Source organism: Mesoplodon mirus (genome assembly GCF_964341445.2).
Source record: "Mesoplodon mirus genome assembly, chromosome: 4".
Lineage (NCBI taxonomy): Eukaryota > Metazoa > Chordata > Mammalia > Artiodactyla > Ziphiidae > Mesoplodon > Mesoplodon mirus.
This window is the reverse complement of record NC_138979.1, coordinates 122,851,081-122,872,164: the sequence shown is the minus strand read 5'-3', so window position 1 is coordinate 122,872,164 and position 21,084 is coordinate 122,851,081. Positions and strand designations below refer to the sequence as shown.

Sequence of the window (21,084 nt, the reverse complement as noted above, 5' to 3'; positions counted from 1 at the left end):
TGCAAAAAGAACCGGAACTGAACACTGAGCAGCTGTTCATTAGTTTAAGACAGGGGAAGAATCAGGGGAAGAAAATAGAAATGCAGGGTGGACATAAGGTCTCTTTGGGCTGTCTAGTGATATATCTGCAAAAGTGTTCTCAACATTGGCACACGTAAGAGATAGTACTTCATTTTATGGCTGGTGTGTACCAAAAAGAAAACATTTTATGTAGCAATGTTCCAAAAACACCCATTGAGCAGAAATTCCAAATTGTCATTTTGTGTGTGTGTGTGTCTTTGTGTGTGCGTGTGTGAGAGAGAGAGAATATGAGTGAGCATGAATGTTCATCCCACTGCACAGAGATATTTTTGGCCTTTTGCTTAACAGAAAACTAGAAAGTTCACCCTGCTGCAGTGAAATCCAGGGGTGATTATATCGCTTCTCAGGTAGTTACAGTCATTCAGTGTATCTTATTGCATAACTAATTTAGAGTCAAATTTGATCTTTAATCAAGCAATGTTTTAAATAGTGATATATTTGTTTTCATCTGTCAATATCATTCCTCTTTGGGAGTGTTTTTTATATATGGTGTATGTATATATATATATATATATCTGTGTATGTTTTCACACTGATCCAGGGATACTTCTCTTTCTAAAGGAAAATGGACTCATCTTTCCTGCTGAACGTTTAGCCTTTTGTCTAATTAAAGTTCACTGAGTTCAGCCTGTTGTGCTTGGAAATAACCTATATATATTGTTTGTATTTGGAAGTAAAATTTATGCTAAAACCTTACAGGGTGAATACTCCTGTATTCTTACACACAGAGCATAAACCTTAACTACATATCCATCTGTAGACATTGCCCAAATTCCCCTACAACCAGGGGAAGCCTGGCATATGACTGAGACTGAGGTATCTTCTAGAACTTTACCACAAGAACAGAAGTCTCTAAGAGCTCCCTTGGGATTCCCTCCTGTTCCCAGTAAGCAGAGTCAGGAAACATCTCCATGCCCTTCTGCTTCAAATTATTATTTATGGTAACCCTTAATATGTGCGTGCATGCACACTCACACATGCATGCACACAAACACACACACACACACACACACACACACCCCTACATACACACCTGAAATCCTCACCCTCATTCTACCCAACCTTTTCCTAATGGCTAGTATCTATGCATCTTTTAAGACAGCTCAGATGTTCCCTCCTCCCATAAACCTCCCTGACTCCTTCTAGCCAGGCTGGATTAGGCAAGCTTCCTAAGTCTCCCCATAATACTGTCTATCTGGAATTTTGACCATCATTTCATAAGGTTGTATCTGAGTGTCTCTGTCTTTCTCCCTCACTAGACAGTAGAGATTAAGTCATATGTATTTTTTCCATTCCTAGCACCTCATACAACTCCCTGCAACATAGTAGTTGCTCTGATGCATATTTCATTAACTAATTTTTCACATAGCTATTACATTCCAGGTATTTTAGACATTTTCTTATTGATTATTGTAGTTCTATGCTGCAAAAAGCATGGGAAGTAGACTGGGATAATAATCAGCCTACTTAATAATAGGAATAATAAAATAACAATAATAATAGGAATAATAAAATATTACTATTTTACAGACTGAGATATTGCATATTGAGGAGGTTAAGTGTCCCAATCAAGGTCACACAGCTAAAAAGTAGCAGAGTGCCAACTTGAATTCCAATCTTTAATTTTTAATCATGTATGCTCTCTCTCCTCCATTAAGAAATTAGACTAGAGTGAATGTATGACTATCCCTAAAAATAAATTTTATTGTGCATTTGGAAGCAATCAGAGCAGACCTAATGCATTCTAATATCTAGGATCAGGACATGTTGCCTGCAGCTTTAAGACAGAAAATAATAGTCAACTGTAGTCCTCAATTCCTGCTAATCAAGATATCACATGGAATTTTCAACGGTGTAGTTTTTATTTTAGAAGGCTTCTATAATAGAGCCTGAAAGAGTCTAACTGAAAGAAAAACGTTCCTATTAGCCATATCTTTTAAAACGAGCATTCTTAGAGATACTGTTATGTCTACCTGGGGTAGATTTTATGGGATAGACTACCACAAGGTAAGCTCCTAGCTCTTTCAGCCTCTACCACCTCACAGTTACCATACTGTCCGTGTTGATGGTTGAGGAGCCCAAGACATTCCTGAGCTCCAGACCTGCTTCCTGGGCATTTCTACTTAGATGTTACGCAGATCATAAAAAGGACTATGTCCCAAACACTCAGCTTCTCCCCGCCCCCCGGCTCCTCCCCTGCAGGGGAGGAGCTGTCTTAAATGCCCCCCATCAACTCAGTGACCAGGGCCTGTCTTCAACTTCCTTCTTTCAGTTTCCATTCCTGCTGTCTTATTAGCTCAGGCCCTAACTATTTCTCACGTGGATAACTGGAATAGCCTCTTAACAGATCGCTGTCTAGTATTGCCCATGGCAACGTGTTCTCCCAACTGCTGACAGAATACTGTTTGAAAATTGCCAGTCTGGTCTTGCTGGGATCCTTGGCTGGTTCCAGCTGTGTGTACACACTGTCTCCTTTGTGGGAGACACTCTGGCTGTCACTTCTGACCCGGGCCATCCCCCATGACACTTCTCCTAGCAGGCGTTCCTGACTGACATGCCCCTGCCACCCTTTGGGTCCCACTGTCTCTACATCCCCGGTGCCTAGTAGAGTCTGCACTTCCTAGTTGCTCAAGAGTTATTAACTGTTGAATGACACGAAAATCATTTGAATCCAAATCCTCCTAGTTTCCTTCTCCCCCTTGAGCCAGCAACTGGAGCATCAGAGTGGTTCTTTTTTCTCCCTCATTCCCCTCATCCAAGGTTTATCGACTCTTTCTGGCTTTAGCCTCCAATCCAGTCTCCACTTTTTCCATTACTGGTCTCCACCCCCAGACTTTCCAATTTTGTACATGTGGAGTGGGACCCAGAATGTGCATGTCTAACAAATTCCCAGGAGACACTAATGCTGTTGGTCCAGAGACCACACTTTGAAAACCACTAGGGCAATGGTTCTCAACTGGAAGAGGGCATCAAATACATCTTGGGCCACTCCTGCCTACTGAGTCAGAATTTTTAGGGAGGTGAGACAGGCAGGCATTTTTTGGCTTAAAAGCTGCATAGGTAATCCTGATGGACTATCCTGGTTAAGAACCATAAACTCAGTGATTAACTCTAGGATCTGGACTTCACTTTCTTCCTAAGCCTTATTTTTCACCACCCCCCTCCAACTTTCTACCCTCCTCTCCAGTCATATGGAACAGTAGGTAGTCTAATGATTCCAGACCTTTGCTCCCTCTCTCAGACCCCCAGATCTGTTTTAGTCATTCATTTATGCATCAATGCGTTCACCGAGCACCTAGCACATTCCAGGGTGCAGGGCTGAGTGTGGTGAACATGACAGGCACAACCCTGCCTCATGGAGTCCACATTGTTTGCTCTGAGCTTCCCTGGCACCCTCTGCTTCCCCTTCTTCCTCATTGCACAGGCAAATACTGGCTTAATGCTGCACTCTCTTGCTAGACTGTTTCATGAAGGTAGGGACTATGGTCTATCTTTGTAAGTGCTCAATAAATGTTTGTTCAGATTAAATTGGAAAACTCTTCCTCTGACCTAGGCGTCTTTCGAAAATCATCTCCAGAGTCCTCTCTTTCTGCTGTCTTTCCTGATCTGCTCCAGCTCCCCCTACCGCAGTCAGCACTGAGCTTCGCCTTCCTTGAGCCCTGGTCCTGACTCCAAGCAAATTTCTAACTCAGCACTTGTGATCCTTTACTACATGTTGTTTACAGATCTGGCTCCTCCTACCAAACTGTGAGTCCCTCAAGGGCAGGGACCATTTCATCTCTGCACTTCATATAGGAGGTATTTAATAATATTCATCAAATTAATGAATGAAGTCAATTTTGTTTTCACTTACCGCCTGCTTTGCAATGTTTTTGCCCAAACTTCCTTGTGGCTTTAATGAAATTGCCTTAAGACTCTTCCATTTTTCCATAGTAGGAAGATATCATAATTTAAATTTTATACAGTATGGAATATGCATAACATGTGTTTTAGGGGGAAAAATGTTTATCAAGAGTCTGAATGAAATTCTCAGAGGGAGGGCAAAGTGTGACTTTACGGGTTGTCCACTGCATCGTGACCCAGGACTCTGAGTTGAGGTGCTGGACAAGCCAGTCACCCCGCCTTTCTGCCTCCCAGTGCTATCATTTATAAGCTGAACAAAAGACATGGTTTTTAATCTACACTAAGTCTTGACACGGATGCTACTTAATGAATTAAACAAGATTTTGAAATTCATTTACAAAATTGAAATCAGATAACTCCTTGATAGAAAGAGGTGTTACAAAAAGAGATGGTTATACTTTACAAAGTACACAAATTGTAAGTGTTCTTGACAGACTCTCCTCAGAACATCATGCCATGCACTTAGTAGGTCTTCAGTGGATATTGACTGGATGAAAGAAACAAAACAATCTATAAGCTTTCATTTAAATCAGCCGGAATCAAAAGTAACAACCTGCTCCCACTGAGAATCACCAGTGATTCACGCATTTGTTATGTCCCTACAGGAAGCCATGGTTTCCCACTTTGTGATGCAGGAGCCAGTGCCCAGAGTCTCCCACAGAGGGGCACACTCTGTTACTACAGCTCACACAGGTTCACATACTTTTGGGGAAATCTTCCCACCACACATATTCAAGACTGCTAAACACACATTTCACAGCTGTATATAAGCTGTGTTAAATCACCTTGACACACACCTTTTCATCAAGCCAGAAAGGTTATAAACTCATTTCTAAACAATACTTTGGTTATGCAAAATTCTTAGAAATTTAAGATCTCCATTCAGTCTAGCAGCTGAGTCTTCCCTGGAGTAATCTTATACATTTTTCAACTACATACTCTTCTTCACATGCATGTAGGCACGGGGAGGAAATGAAAATATACAAATTGTATCACTAACTTAATGTTCTCTTTAGTAGATTGGATATCTATCTGCATATGGAATGAAGACCCTAGAAAGCCCACACTATTCCCACAATTGCTTATCAGAAACAATGCTCATTCTATGTAACAAAGTGAACGGTTAATGAAGTTTATGTATCATTGGAGCAGATAATTTTACAAGGCTGTGTTCTTAAGGCTTCAGAATTAAGGATTCAACTGTGGGAGCAAAGAGTCTTAGGGGCAGGACACCCCAGATAACCTCACCCACATACATTTCTCAAACAATGGTTTTCTGTATATATACAGAAAATAGAAAGGAGGATATGCTTTTTGTCCTTAGTATTAAATAGCTGCCTTTTCTTTAGCACACTGTTAAATTTCTGCACAATGCACAGCCTTCAGCACCCTAAGGAGCATAAACAAAGGATATCAGGCAAGTTCACGTACTCCCACTTTACAGAACAATGCTTGTTGTTAACTAAGCAATTTCCAGGGCAGATTTATGATTTGTGGAGCCCAGAGTAAGTACTCAGGTTGGGCCCTTGGAATCCGAGGTCAGAAGCACATGGTGCCTGCTCAACCCCCAGCGCTTTTAGAAAACATGAAAATGTGACCTAAAGTTTGTGGTTGTGGGTACACCAGAGACTATTTAGGCATTTAGAAAAATTAAAGCACGTTAAGGCCTCAAAACAGCTTATTGTTCATGCTCCAAGATTTAACCTTTTCTTTCTTATTTGCTGCTATGCTTGTCCTCTTGTGAATAAATGTCTTCTGAATCGTATAAGACGAATCAAATATATGTATAACATGTCTATGTATAAAAAATATCTTAATAGAGCAACAAATTATATAGATAGGTAAATTTTAAAATTTCAAAAGTCCTCTCCCATTTCCTAAAAAAGAATTATGACTCTGATTCTTTTCTTGCATTCTTAGACCTTGGGTTATATCACAAGACAGAATTTGTAACCTGTGTTCTTAATTTATCCCCCAAATTTGAATTTGGATTTTAAGTCACGTCAGAACCATAAGCACTTACTTCTTTCCTCCTGCCTTTTCAAGGAATATTTTGGTTAGAGTTACACCCCATAGATTTATACTGTGCTATTAACATCTAATAGAACTTGGGGGAACAGTTTCTCTGCCGTGTTGTCTGGCTCAAGTATAAAAGCGAAATAGGTTACTGTTTCCATTTTTATGAGTATAATTATTATCAAGTCATTAAAACTATGAAATAATTAAATTTCATTATACTCTTTTACTCTTTAATAATCACCTACTAAATATTTAAATTGAGCCAGAAAAAAATTTTTTAAATATACGTTTTTAAAAAATTCTATACGTGTATTATATATACATACATATTTATATATACACACACACAATGTTCGCATAACTTTAAAGTAATTTGGAAATATTTGAATGCATGACTTAACTATTCAATAGCATGGGTAGTTAGTACAATATAAAGACAGCCATTAGTCCATTAGTCTCAGGCTGAATGAAATTGTTGGTGGGTCATTGAAGTTGCTGGGTCTTTTCACATACCACAGACAATAAGCGCTAGTCCATTATTCCAGTTGACTTTATGTGACAAACTGGTTAGCTCATAGTCCCTAAACAATTATTAAATATCTATATTTTTCAGAAAAATTATGTTCTACCAAGTTTCCAGTGAGGTTCTGGTATTTAAAAGTTGCTTCTATAGACTTTAAAATAAACGGTGAAGTTTAAAGAGGGGGAAATACACTGAAAAAACTTACAGGCACAGTGTAGTGACAGAAATACTCATAAAATCACAAGGCTGTTTTGAAAACAATAATAACAAAGTTAGGAAGTTCTGGTTGAGATGACACACTGATAAAATCCACAGTCTTCAATTCTGAAATGAATGGAAAAGAACATAAATGCCTCGTCTATTGCGCTTCTCTTCTTAGCTAGGGACGAAATGCCTGCCTAACACCTACCAGTGGAACATCACTGAAAAAGTAGAGATTAGTGAGAATAAGACAACAAAAAGAATAGTTCCCTACCCATTGCCTCCTACTGAATGAACTTTTGACATATCAGCAAACTCTTCTTTCCTCTTGCTGCTGCTGGTATACTGCTCGCTGTACAGCTTGAGGGACATCTGCTCAACAGCATCTCTTTGTGCTTCCAGGTAGCATAGTTGAACCTCAGCCTGGAGAGAGAAAAAAAAGAGGAATTGCTGTTTTAATCCAGAAGGAATGCATTTCAAGTGAGGTGTAACAACTCAAAGAATGGGAATTGTTCACATCATTATACTGCTCCTTTTCAGGTTGGATTTAATGGGATCAGCTGGGCATATTACAGAATTATATTTTAGATTTGAATCTTATAAGTTCCTCCTTAAAATATGACCTGAATAAATGAATTCTCAGAAGACTCAGTAAATATCACAAAATATCCCTGAGATCATAATACTGTATGATGAGACTTTACATAAAAATTCTGTGAAATTCCTTAATAATATTCTTCCTCGTATTGCCACATATGTAACATTTATTTTTTTAAAGATTCCCCCTCCGACCCATACATTTGCATGGACACATACTCTGAATGCTTCTCATTATCTTCCCCGAGGAGGATAAAAAAGCCTAGTATTAATTCAATACCTTTCCAATAGTGACAACGGACTTCCTGTATTACATTTTTTTTTTGGTTCTCTGTATTTTGTCTTAATAATGTTAAAATAGAGAGAACAGTGATTTTGCTTACATGCAGGCTTGAATTGTTAAATCTTTCATAGATACTTGGGGCTCACTGTAGTACAGGGAGAGGTAGTAAGTTCACCATGCTGTTTTCTGTCAAACCAAGGCCAAAAGAATGCTGAATAATATTTGGCATGGAATGTATTGAATAGATGCTTTATTTATTGCAGCTGTTGTGATCCCTGTGGCTTTAGAGTTCCCTAGAACACCAGATGAGACGGGGAATGAAGTCTTCTTGGTGGCATGCTTGCCTATGGTGAAGGGAAAGGGCAATGATGAGTTATGTGCACTGTGGACCAAAGGAGCTCTTATTTTCTTTTGGCACGCTTCACTAAATCCAACACGTCCGTTAACATTTCTCAATAGCCTTAACACTTCTACTTCTTTATAATTTAATTATATATTCTCCTACAAAAAAACAGATCTGGGTGAGCTGTTGGGTAGTTGCCAGAATTCTACAACATGTGGGAAAAGCAAAGTCAGGCATGACCTCCTACTCTTTGTGTCCAGTGCCAACCAAGGCCTTTTGCCTGGTCTCTGGTTTTATAGACTCAACCATGGAGAAAAAGAGAGAGTGTTGCAAAGTAGCAGCTGCTTAAAAGGGCAAATCAGGACTCTGTAAAGGAAACGGATAGCTTATGAAATGTAAGATCTCAAACCACTCTAGAGTTCGTATTTTGTTGTTTTCCACAAGCAGTTAATTATGAATGTTCTAGATACTGAGGAAGAACTTTAAAAATGCTAAAATTACTATACTCATATAACTGAAGTTTCAGAAATCAATGAAGAACTGCAATCTATGTATTGGTTCATGTAAACTCTTCTTGCCCAAACTAATTGGCTTGAATAAGAATAGACTCAACTGGATTCAGAATTACGCCAAACAGTATAAACAAAGGATAATGTTACATGGAGTACATTCAGTATGGGAAGAGGGGTATGGCTGATGGAAAAGCACAAAGGAAATACTAGATTTAGTGTTATTCGGCATATTTATTAATAGATAGTGAAAGAGAAGGTATGGAGCATATTAATGGCAACACAGAAGAGTGCCAACTCAGAGGTTTGCAGATATCATAGAATTTGGAGAAATGATACCTACAGACCTAAGAATATTTTTTAACAGTTGGGGGGAGGTACATGAAACTGAATAGAGGGAGTCAATGATTAGAAAAAACCAACAGAATATATCTTTCAAAAGAGCATACAATATTCTTAGGTAACTAAATAGGAGATAACTGAGAGATACTGAACAATAGTCAAAGAATTTAATGCAACTAGAGATTATCATACTAAGTGAAGTAAGTCAGAAAGAGAAATAGAAATACCATATGATATCACTAAAATATGGCACAATGAACCTATCTACAAAACGGAAACAGACTCATAGACATAGAGAACAGACTTGTGGTTGCCGGGGGGGGGGGGGAGGGAGAGGGATGGACTGGGAGTTTGGAGTTAGTAGATGCAAACTATTACATTTAGAACTGATAAACAACAAGGTCCTACTGTATAGCACAGGGAACTATATTCAATATCCTGAACCATAATAGAAAAGAATATAAAAAAAGAACGTCTGTGTGTGCATAACTGAGTCACTTTGCTGTACAGCAGAGATTGCCACAACATGGTAAATCAACTCTACTTAAGTAAAATAACAGTAATAATAATTTTAAAAAAGAACCTAAAAACAATCTTTCCAAATGCTACCCCCCCACACCCCTCCCCTCCTCAACGCTATAGGGATACTGAGGAGGACATCCCACACAAAGTATTCTATTGGTAACCCCATTAAAATATTGAATCTACACCATCAGATGCCAAGGGGCATGTCTGATCCCTACAGGTTCCCATTAATTTTTAACCACCCTAAGGTAGCAAATTAGACCACTGCTTGTTCTGGGTAAAGATTTCACAAATGTGTGCCACTGGTCACAAAAAGCATCATCAAGAGGGAGGCCAACTTAATACAGACTCATCACTACTATAGAAGAATAATTGAAGTTCATCCCTTTGAGATCCTAGGCCATTTCTGTGCACAGAGGGAAACACCTCTCATGACAGGGATACATGGAAAGGAGCTCAGAGAACAATGCTGAGAGCAACTTGAAAAATAATTAGCCACCTTACAAAAGTGATTGAAATGTTGTTAATCTAAGACTTTTATTGCACAATATCTCAAAGGCATTTGACATAGGAAACTTCCCTGTACTAACAAGGAGATGAATTAGATGGCCCAGGTCTTTTCTTATCCATCTCTATTTCTATCTCTGCTTTCAGTGATTCATTCCTAAACGTGATGATAAAAATAGAACCAAAGTTGCTTCTTCTGCTAAGGTTGAATGACTTTGCCAGTCTAAATATCTCTGCAAACTGTCTTAACTTTTTCTCATACTGTATCTTAGTCCAAAGGTAAATTTTTAAGAAAAAGATTTGAAGAAACTATAGTTCTTAAAAAAATAGTAACACTGAATCTTTGATTAAAAGAATTTCATTTCTTAGCATCTATGACAATTGTGGATACTTTTAAAAGTGACTACATTTTACAAATGGAAACTAAGACATTAAATAATATTACTGATCCTACTAATCAATCAATGGGATTGATTGTAATCAATGGGATTTAGCAACCTATTAAGGAAAATAAAAAGGAACAAGAGGGAACAGACTCAGTGACAGATCCACCTCTCACTTTCTGGTAGGTGCCGTCAATGGGAGTAGGAATATAAAAACAGCAGTACAGGTGAATGGAACAAATGAGCTGGAATTGAGTCTTTTGGTTTGACGTACTGGTGTGATTCCCCAAATGAGATGTTCAGCAAGCAAGTGGAAATATTAAGACTGAAATATAAACCCAGAGGCTATGGTTGACATTAGGAGAGGAAATGAGAATGCCATGGGAGATGGTGTATGATGAGAAGAGAAAAAGAATCAGTTCTCACTTATTCTAATCTAGGCCTGTATTACACCTTAGCTGACCTAATGCAATGGATTCTCAAACACTCTCCCTCCCTCTTTCTCTGCCATCCCCAAATCTATTTTATAGATAGTTCATTGATCTTTTTGAATTGCATCTGGGATCACTGGTTGTTGTTATTTCAGGGCTTAATTCTGGATCTCTTTTCTTTTATACTCTCTTCCATGGTTTTCAATGCCATCTACGTAGTAATGGCCTCCTATTCTCTCCTCTGAGTGCCATAACTACCTACCCAATCAATCACCTGACATTGCTAATTGAATTTACTTTAAAACACTGTTTAAACACTGTTTAAAACACTCTCCATTCTCATCCTTATCGTGTGCCCCGAAACTTTGTTCTTAGGACTTTCCCGTTAAATAAATGGCACCATCTGTTGCTTAGGTCAGAAACTTGAGAGTCTTCCATGACTCCTCTTCTTCATTTTCCACAGCCAGTTACTCCCTAAATTCTGTTGATTCCTCTTTCAAAATGTCTCTCCAGTCTGTCTTCACAGTCTGCACTGCTGCCAGACTGGTCCAAGCCTTCATCATCTCTCCCCTGTAGTACAGCAATTATCTTCTAATATGTATCTCCCCTCACCTATTCTTGTCCCTCTAATCTCTTCCCTTACAGTACCAGAGTGGTCTCTATAAAACTGAGCTGGTTTCATACTGCAATCAGATCTAAAACACAAACTTCTTCCATGGCTCATTAGATTTGGTTCCTGCCTGTCTCAGACCTCCTTTCCTACTTGTCTCCCTCTTGATCACTATGCACCGTCATGCTTGCCTTCTCCCAGTTCTTTAAACAGCTCTTTCCTGTCTCAGGACCTTTGCATATACTGTTCCCTTTCTCTGGAACATTCTCTTGCTAACATCTTCTCATCCTTTAGCTCTCAGCTGACATGTTACTTCTCAGAGAGGCCTTCCCTCACCACCCTATCAAAGGTAGATCCACTCTATCTTTCTCCATTTCGGAAGTGTTCATTTCCTTCACAGCACATATCACAACTTAAAATTCTTACATTTGCTGGCTTACACTTTTTCTGTCTCTGCCTCCAGACTCTAAGCTCCATACAGGGACACTGTCTGTCTCTCTCCTCAGCCATTTTGTATTCCCAGCACCTTGGCAGTATCTGGAACATGATAGGGGCTCAGTAAATAATTTATTACTCATAAACTGCACCAGGGACTGTGGGTACAAAGAATAACAAAACATAGCCCCTTTTCTCAAGGGATTGCAGTGTAGTGGAGGAAAGAGCCATGCCAACAGATACCTACAAGTGTGCCAAGTGAAATGATTGTGGGGGAAGATGGGAAATAAAACAACTAATTGCCTGAAGGTGAGAAGTAGGCAGTAAAGGCTTGATAGAGGTGGCATTTGAGCCAGATCTGGGAGTATGGCTATGACTTTGTCAGGTAAAGAAGCAGATGGGTATCTTTATAGGCATAGGCAGAGCACCTCATTTTGTTCAGAGGCCCAGAGTTATGAAAGGATGTGGCATGTTCAGAGAATGGTGGCTGGAGTTTTGGGGGCATTTGGATGAAGAGGCTGAAGTAGAAGGGGATATGCTATGGAGGATGTCAGGTTAGGGAATCGGAACCCTATCCAATGACCTGCCAACAAAAGATGACATTGTTTCTGTGATGGCATTATCTTCCTCCATCTCCCTTTTTCTGTCATGGGAACATAGCTGTCTGATGGATTAGTCCAAATATGCTCATAAAGTTCCTACCTCCTGGTGTACTTTGAGAACATTGCATTGAGAAGGGAATCAACAGCTTCCAAGAGGCCAGAAGCCCAGCATCCCAAACAGGGGGAATGCCTATGAGATTCTATTAACTCATATCTCTCTAGTAAACGTTTAACATAATGTTATAGACTCAGGACACATAATGTCATAACTTTTCAATTTGTATGTTGAAGCCTTAAACCCCAGTGTGACTGTATTTGGAGACAGGGTCTTTAAATAGGTTAAATAGATCACAAGGGTGTGGCCCTAATCCAACAGGACTGGTGTCCTTATAAGAAGATGCAGAGCCATCCCACAGAGAAAAGGCCATGTGAGGACACAATGAGAAGGTAGCCAGTCATCTGCAAGCAAGGAGAGAGGCCTCACCAGAAATCCAACCTGCCAAACCTGCCAACATGTTGATCTGGGACTTCCAGCCTCCAGAACTGTAAGAAATAAATTAATTAATCTGTTGTTTAAGCCACCTAGTCTGTGGTAGTTTGTTATTGCCACCCTAGCAGACTAATACACATAATAAAGTTAGAAACAGTGCCTTCTCATCTGAGGTTTAATACAATTGCTTTGCTGCTTATCATTGTTAGTATGTTTTCCCCTTTTATTTTGTATGCACCTATAGCTTAAATCACTACAGATACTCCTTCAAATTTAGACTACAAATTAATAATTTAATCAGAACACAAGACAGTGTTCTAAAATATTTTATTTAAATTTGGCTTGGTATGTGGTGATCCAAATTCAACGGTCTTCTCCAGGGCCTGAATAATTACTCAACCATCTACCTTCCTCTGATATTGTGTCTAACGACAAAATAGTTAGCCCATGAAAAATTTGGTGGTGGGGAGGTAAGTTCCAGTTATTCTAACAGTCTTTAAGGATTAAACACATACTTACTTTTATAATCACATATAGACATATGCCTTATCCTTGCCCTAAAAAGCACTGATTTAGTTAAGAAATATGAATTATTTCATATCACTGCATGTCACAGCATCCTTTGTTGGGTTAAGTATCCTGAGAATATTAAATAATTAATTTTACTCTTTCTTAACTCATGCCATTGCAGGTCTGCCTGCTCATTCATATTGTACTTCATAGCTTCCCACCACATCTACCCACCCACTTGCATCTGGGTCCACATCCTCTGCTTTCTCTCCTGTTTCTGTGGAAACAGTCCGTATTTCTATCCAAGACCAATCCCCTCTACTTAGGCACTAGACCCCCTCTTATCTACGCAAAGATTATCACCCCAGCAGCAAACCACCCTTCTCCCCTTCATTAAGTTTTTCCTCTCTACTATAATTATTCTCATTAGCACATTACTACCCCACCCCCAGATGCTGTTTCTCCCATGGTAAAAAAAAAAAAAAAGGAAAAATAATCTCTAGAGATCAGTTGATACCAATCTATCCTCTGGCTAAAGCCCCATTTCTCTGTTCTCCATTACAGCAAAGTCACTTTTACGTGTATTATCTATACTCACTATGTCCAATCCCTCTCCTATTTTCTCTTGAATACACTCCAACTAGGCTGTTGTCCAAATTCCCCAGTTGAGTCCTCAGTCTTCAACCTATCCGGACATGCTCCAGCATGGCTTGTGGGCATGCTCTAGGGACATTTGGTCTTGTTTGCATGCTAGCTTGGTCCCTAACCTCCCTCAGGTCTTGTCTGAAAATGTCATCTTCTTATTCAGGTCTTATTTGATCTTCTACTTAATACTTCAACCGACCCCCACCCCCATCAATCCTTATCATCCTTTATACATATTCACCATGTGTAGCTAAAATATGTAACTTATTTTGTATTGTCCACCTTCCCCCAGTGGACTGGAACCCACATGAGGACAGGGACTTTCATCTATGTATTCATTGCTGCATCTCCAGCGCCCAGCACAGCACACAGTATGTGATAGGCACTCTATACAAATTAGCTGAATAGATTTTACTGAGTTTGAAAATCTAAAATCGTTTAAAGTCTACAAAGAAATAAAACATAGTTTGAAGGCTGTAGCCTCAGCTTGATTTTTAAAATAGTTGGCTTCATTTTCTCTTAGAAAGGAGACTAGTTTTTTCTTTGACAGAAAATTATTGTAATATACAACTTGTTTACTTTTATCTAGGAAAAAAAGGAAGAAGAAAAGAAAAGCTCATTTCGAGTCATTTGGTAATATTTTATTCAGCTAATAGAGTGATCCTATATGTCACATATTATATTAGAAACTAACCACGATGGTCTCACACTTATAGAATGAAAATTTCAGCTATTGTCATCATGCAGTAAGTTGTACAATCCATTTCAAAATGAAGTTTTAAGTCTTCTGGGTAAGAACTTGTTTTAGTTTAATAAAATCTGATTTCCCATTAAAAAAGAGTCATTTGAGCTTTTGGAAGAAACATTAGCAATGTCACAGTTTGGAAGAATCCACACCAATTCAGGAAGACCATGGGGATCCATCAATACAATGGAGGGGAACTGTACTTTTTCTGACAATAATTTTGTCATTTGGGAGTATCTTCCTACTTTTACTAGTTTTGTTTTGTTTTGTTTTTTTACCCTTTGATGCACTGTCTCTAATCACATGCCTTTTTCTCTTATTCCTTAGACAAATATTTACTATGCCTCCCCTCTCGCCTCCCCATAGTATCCTTCTCATGCAACTAGCCCAACTGGCTTCATCCTTCTGGAAACACCTTCAGTCTCTAGACCCCCACAGGCTCTGACAAGGACTTTCAGGGTTGATTAGAATCTACACTTGGAAATCTCCATGCTTTTGTTTGGCAGAATTCCTCATACTCACTCCAGGATTTAGCGTTGTCACCTCTACAGTGTTTTCTTCCCCCAAGATCCCAGTTATTTTGTGCGTTGTTGCTTTTGCCATCACTGTTGGAGGTTCATAGTTTCCTGAAATAACTCATCTTTGGAACTGAATTCAAAGTGCCTTTCCTTTGTCTAGAAATGAACTCTCTGAAGACATTTATCACACATCCATGATTAGCTACATTCTAACTAAGTACAAAGAATATTTGGCATTATAAAGGATGAGAGTCTCTCTTCAGCCCTGTGTGCACAACTGAATGGAGTAACAAAGCCTCCTTCTCCTACAGAGTTGGAGCAGGGAGTCATAGGACTAAGGAGCAATGTGTCTCTTTGGAGTAAAGCTGATTAAAGGTCTTCATTTCTTCATTTGACAAACATATTTTGGAAGTCTCTTATATGTAAGACATTGTACAAGATACAAATCTGGGGCCTCCCTGGTGGCGCAGTGGTTGAGAGTCCGCCTGCCGATGCAGGGGATACGGGTTCGTGCCCCGGTCTGGGAGGATCCCATGTGCCGCGGAGCGGCTGGGCCCGTGAGCCATGGCTGCTAAGCCTGTGCGTCCGGAGCCTGTGCTCCGCAACGGGAGAGGCCACAACAGTGAGAGGCCCGCGTACAGCAAAAAAAAAAAAAAAAAAAAAAAAAAAAAAAAAAAAAAAAAAAAAAAAAAGATACAAATCTGGGTCAGACATGGTGCCTGTCCTTAGGGAACCTAAACCTAGAATTACAGAAAATTATGTTGCATAATAGGAGCTACAATATTTATTCAAGGATATGACCAATATCACACTTTGAAAATGTTGTCAAAGAAACAGTAAGTTCGTTAGAATATTCTTTTTATCAATGGATAAGAAAGTTATAAAAGTATTTAAATATATAAATATTTTCCCATTTAAAGTTAAATATACATTAAAAATTTAACAAGAATCTCAAAGCTATTTCAATATTATACTTAGCAAAGATTACTGTATATACTGATCTGTACATTAGGATATAAAACTTCTCTGACCATATTGGCAGCCCCAGAAAAACTAGCCTTAGGTTCCCAAGGTTTACTTATATTTATATTCATGGATAATTAACTCAGGACAACTGCAAAAGATAACTAATTTAAGTAAAAAATATATCTTTAAAAGGTCATCTTTATTTCTATTGACTTGGTGCTATTTGCAAACCATTAAAACCATTCACTGTAATGTTTAAGAAATTCAATTTTAAAGCTATGTCCTTAATGATATTTGTTAAATGGTAAGCATTTAAACAAAGCAGAAAAATTAACATGAATGCTATTTTCATTATTTCTTCTGCATTTGTGTGTAAAGAAAAATGTTTCCTTCCTCCATGTTAATGATAGATGAGATGTTTATTAAAAACAACGACAATAACGCCTCCACCTAACAAACATAAAGAACAAATATATCACACAATCGCATTTGTGGATAGCCTTATCCACCACCACCCTCCTCCTCTTTGCAATGGAAGTAGTTAAAGTGATTAAAAATTCAGCATCTTATGTCATGAACTAGGGTGGGAAGGGAGTGTGATTACACTGTGTGGACTGGAGGGGATGATTAGAATTTCGATGTTTCTCCATTACTGTTTCCTTAGCAAATCTCTGCACGATGACACAGGCATCAAGTCTGTGTTTATATTCTTCAGCTGTATCCTTATTCCCATCTTCCAAATTCCACTACAGCAAATCCTTATGTACTTTCTGGCAGAAACTAAAAATTAAAGATGTATAATGTGAAGATACAATCTTAGTTTCTCTTGCCCTGCAGGACTGGCAGTTCCTTCCCAAGTACAATTATGTTGGCAAATGCTGCTATTAACTCTATGACTACAATGAGCACTCCAGTTCCTTTGAAATTCTATAAAATAGTTGTCCTTAGATGGTGATAGAAAGGAAGGAATGAAGCAGGAACAACAAGAATTACTTTACATACTAATAATAACAATTTAGCTATCAAAACAGAACTGAACAAGTCTGCCTTTATACTGTTCTTTTAAAAATTTAGCCTCCTAGGGTTCTAATAATCAGGGCCTATGGTTCAGGAATGCACGGTAGCACTCAGCTCAGTGCCTGTATCCTCATTTCAAAGAGAATCATTCAAACCGACATCCACCCTGTCAAGAGTCTTGACTTTGAGCTGCTAATGTAGAATAAAAATCAATATAAATTTTGATCATTTGATGCATATTTACTTCTTTCTTTAGTGTTTGGGGATTTAGAATTGAAAAGTGCTGAATCAAGTCATTTTATTTTTTTGTGTTTGTGCCAACACCAATTTACTACCCTCCAGAAAGTTCCTGAACAAGATGTCTCAGGTGGCATGCATGTTGGTTTTTCCTGTCAATCATAACAGTATGTCAGTAGGGAACCATAATCATTTCCCTTTCATACTCTTAGTGTTCCAAAAAGGAATATTTTGATTACATCCCTGGAAAAGGTAAACTTTCTCATTTAGACACACTATTGTGAGCCTGGGTGTCTGTTGATTTTGGCATTTGGTTGAGCCTCAATTGATACAATCTATTAAAAGTTAAACACTTTATCTTAGGCTATAAGGATCTTGCACAATAAATAGAGTCTCCAATTGGTTCCTCTACAAGTAATATTCAGTATCACCCCCAAGACAAAGAGCTTTTATAGAAGCTGTCATCTTTCTCGTGCATTTTCTGAAAAATAACAAGAACACATCGACTAATTGCTCTAATCAGCAGACCAACTTCACAATAAAAAAACTTTACATTTTCATTATAAATAAAAAGAAAATGCACTACAAATAAGTCTAAAAAAACGTGACAATTAAAATGTGATTCCAGGGACTTCCGCGGTGGTCCAGGGGTTAAGACTTCACCTTCCAAAGCAGGGGGTGCGGGTTCGATCCCTGGTTGGGGAGCTAAGATCCCACATGCCTCGTGGCCGAAAAACCAAAACATAAAACAGAAGCAATACTGTAACAAATTCAATAAAGACTTTAAAAATGGTCCACATAAAAAAAAATCCTAAAAATAAATAAATAATAAATAAAATGTGATTCCAATGTAAGTCTAGTTATATGAGTAGACTAGCATGTCACCATTTTTATTATGATACCTTGATATATGTAACAAAAGCTTACTATTCTTGCAGAATGTTTCCATAGTGATTTTTAAAAGAATAGTCTTTCCTAATTTGAAAAAAACTAACTGCAAACACCAAAAAGGTAAGCTATTCTCATTTTTAAAAAAATCTCACATATGACATAGTGGCAGAAGATTCAATATTAAGGAGACATTTTTGGTGGTGCCTTATAAATTAAATAAAAATGGCAGCAGCTGCTTTTCCCAAGGATGATCTAGCCCTGGACAATCACTAGATATTATGTAGACAGATGTTTTAAATAAAATAAGTATTTAGATTGCTAGATACCTTGCTAGATATGAAGGCAATTATAGGATGTCTTTGTTAAATTACATTTTTCATTTTTGCGAGGGAAAAAAAGAATTGTCCTGGAAACAGTACCGACAGGAAATGATCCTATATCTAAAACAGCTGGAGACTGTAACTAATATAAATTTACTTGAAAATAAAAATGCTGTGTGCCTCTGGAGACATGCAGTAACATGCCATAAAAACAGATGAGAATATAAAAGTATTTAAAAGGAGAGAAAACACATTTTATCTAGATATTATACTGAGATGTGATTCACTGATAAATGAGAAATATTTGAAGATGAAGAAAGGAAAGAAAACCAGAAGTCATTTAAAAACTTAGATATTTTATTTAAAACCATATTTGTAGGAAATATAAAAATAATTTTCTAGGGAAAACGCTTTGCTTTTCAATATATTGGTTATTAATCAATTTACTAAAGTCATAATAAAAATGTAAAGGCAGATAATAGTGTTTAATTAGGAAATTCTAATAAAAGCAGAGGATGCTTATCATGAGTAAGGCAAGGACCCCAAATGCTGAATAAGAACATTGGAGTAAATCTCAAAGCCATATGTAAGAGCCTCCATAAACGGAAGGGAGGAAGATGGTGGAAGAGTAAGATGTGGAGATCACCTTCCTCCTCACAAATACATCAGAAATACATCTACATGTGGAACAACTCCTACAGAACACCTACTGAACGCTGGCAGAAGACCTCAGACCCCCCAAAAGGCAAGAAACTCCCCACGTACCTGGGTAGGGCAAAAAAGGAAAAACAGAGACAAAAGAATAGGGACGGGACCTGCACCAGTGGGAGGGAGCTGTGAAGGAGGAAAGGTTTCCACACACTAGGAAGCCCCTTTGCGGGCGGAGACTGCGGGTGGCAGAGGGGGAAGCTTCAGAGCCTCGGCGGGGGAGCTTTGGAGCCTCGGAGGAGAGCGCAGCAACAGGGGTGTGGAGGGCAAGGCAGAGAGATTCCCGCACAGAGGATCGGTGCCGACCAGCACTCACCAGCCAGAGAGGCTTGTCTGCTTATCCGCCGGGGTGGGTGGGGGCTGGGAGCTGAGGCTTGGGCTTCGGTCGGATCGCAGGGAGAGGACTGGGATTGGCTGCGTGAACATGTCCTGAAGGGGGCTAGTGCGTCTCGGCTAGGCGGGAGGGAGTCCGGGAAAAAGTCAGGACCTGCTGAAGAGGCAAGAGACTTTTTCTTGCCTCTTTGTTTCCTGGTGCACGAGGAGAGGGGATTAAGAGCACTGCTTAAAGGAGCTCCAGAGACGGGCGCGAGCCGCGGCTAACAGCGCATACCCGAGACGGACATGAGATGCTAAGGCTGCTGCTGCAGCCACCAAAAAGCCTGTGTGCGAGTACAGGTCACTATCCACACCTCCCCTCCCGGGAAGCTGTGCAGCCGGCCACTGCCAGGGTCCCGTGATCCAGGGACAACTTCCCCGGGAGAACGCACAGGGTGCATCAGGCTGGTGCAACGTCATGCAGGCCTCTGCCGCTGCAGGCTCGCCCCGCACTCCATGCCCCTTCCTCCCCCGAGCCTGAGTGAGCCACAGCCCCAGAATCAGCTGCTCCTTTAAGCCCATCCTGTTTGAGCGAGGAACAGACAACCTCCGGCGACCTACACGCAGAGACGGGTCTAAATCCAAAGCTGAACCCCGGGAGCTGTGCGATCAAAGAAGAGAAAGGGAAAATTCTCCCAGCAGCCTCAGAAGCAGTGGATTAAAGCTCCACAATCAACTTGATGTACCCTGCAACTGTGGAATAACTGAATAGACAACGAATCATCCCAAATTGAGGAGGTGGACTTTGGGAGCAAGATATATTTTTTCCCCTTTTCCTCTTTTTGTGAGTGTGTATATGTATGCTTCTGTGTGAGATTTTGTCTGTATAGCTTTGCTTTCACCATTTGTCCTAGGGTTCTGTCCGTCTGTTTTTTTTTTTAACTTTAAAAAATTTTTCTTAATAATTATTTTTCATTTTAATAATGTTATTTTATTTTATCTTACTTTATTTTATTTTATCCTCTTTTTTCTTTCTTTCTATTTTTTCTCCCTTTTATTCTGAGCCATGTGGATGAAAGGCTCTTGGTGCTCCAGCCAGGAGTCAGTGCTGTGCCTCTGAGGTGGGAGAGCCAAGTTCAGGACATTGGTCCACAAGAGACCTCCCAGCTCCATGAAATACCAAATGGCGAAAATCTCCCAGAGATCTCCGTCTCAACACCAACACCCAGCTTCACTCAACGACCAGCAAGCTACAGTGCTGGACACCCTATGCCAAACAACTAGCAAGACAGGAACACAGCCCCATCCATTAGCAGAGAGGCTGCCTAAAATAACAATAAGGCCACAGACACCCCAAAACACACCACCAGACGTGGACCTGCCTACCAGAGAGAGAAGATCCAGCCTCATCCACCAAAACACAGGCAC

The 21,084-nt window shown here is 39.3% G+C and overlaps 1 protein-coding gene across 4 annotated transcripts in view; it reads right to left on the bottom strand.

Annotated features, from left to right (window-relative positions):
* AKAP6 (A-kinase anchoring protein 6) overlaps positions 1-21,084 on the bottom strand; it is a 607,701-nt gene that overhangs the window by 134,942 nt on the left and 451,675 nt on the right. For all 4 annotated transcript variants that reach the window (XM_082617945.1, XM_082617944.1, XM_082617947.1 and 1 more), the window contains one exon: positions 7,002-7,150. In XM_082617945.1, the coding sequence (XP_082474071.1) occupies positions 7,002-7,150 (149 nt within the window). The remainder of the gene's footprint in view (positions 1-7,001; positions 7,151-21,084) is intronic.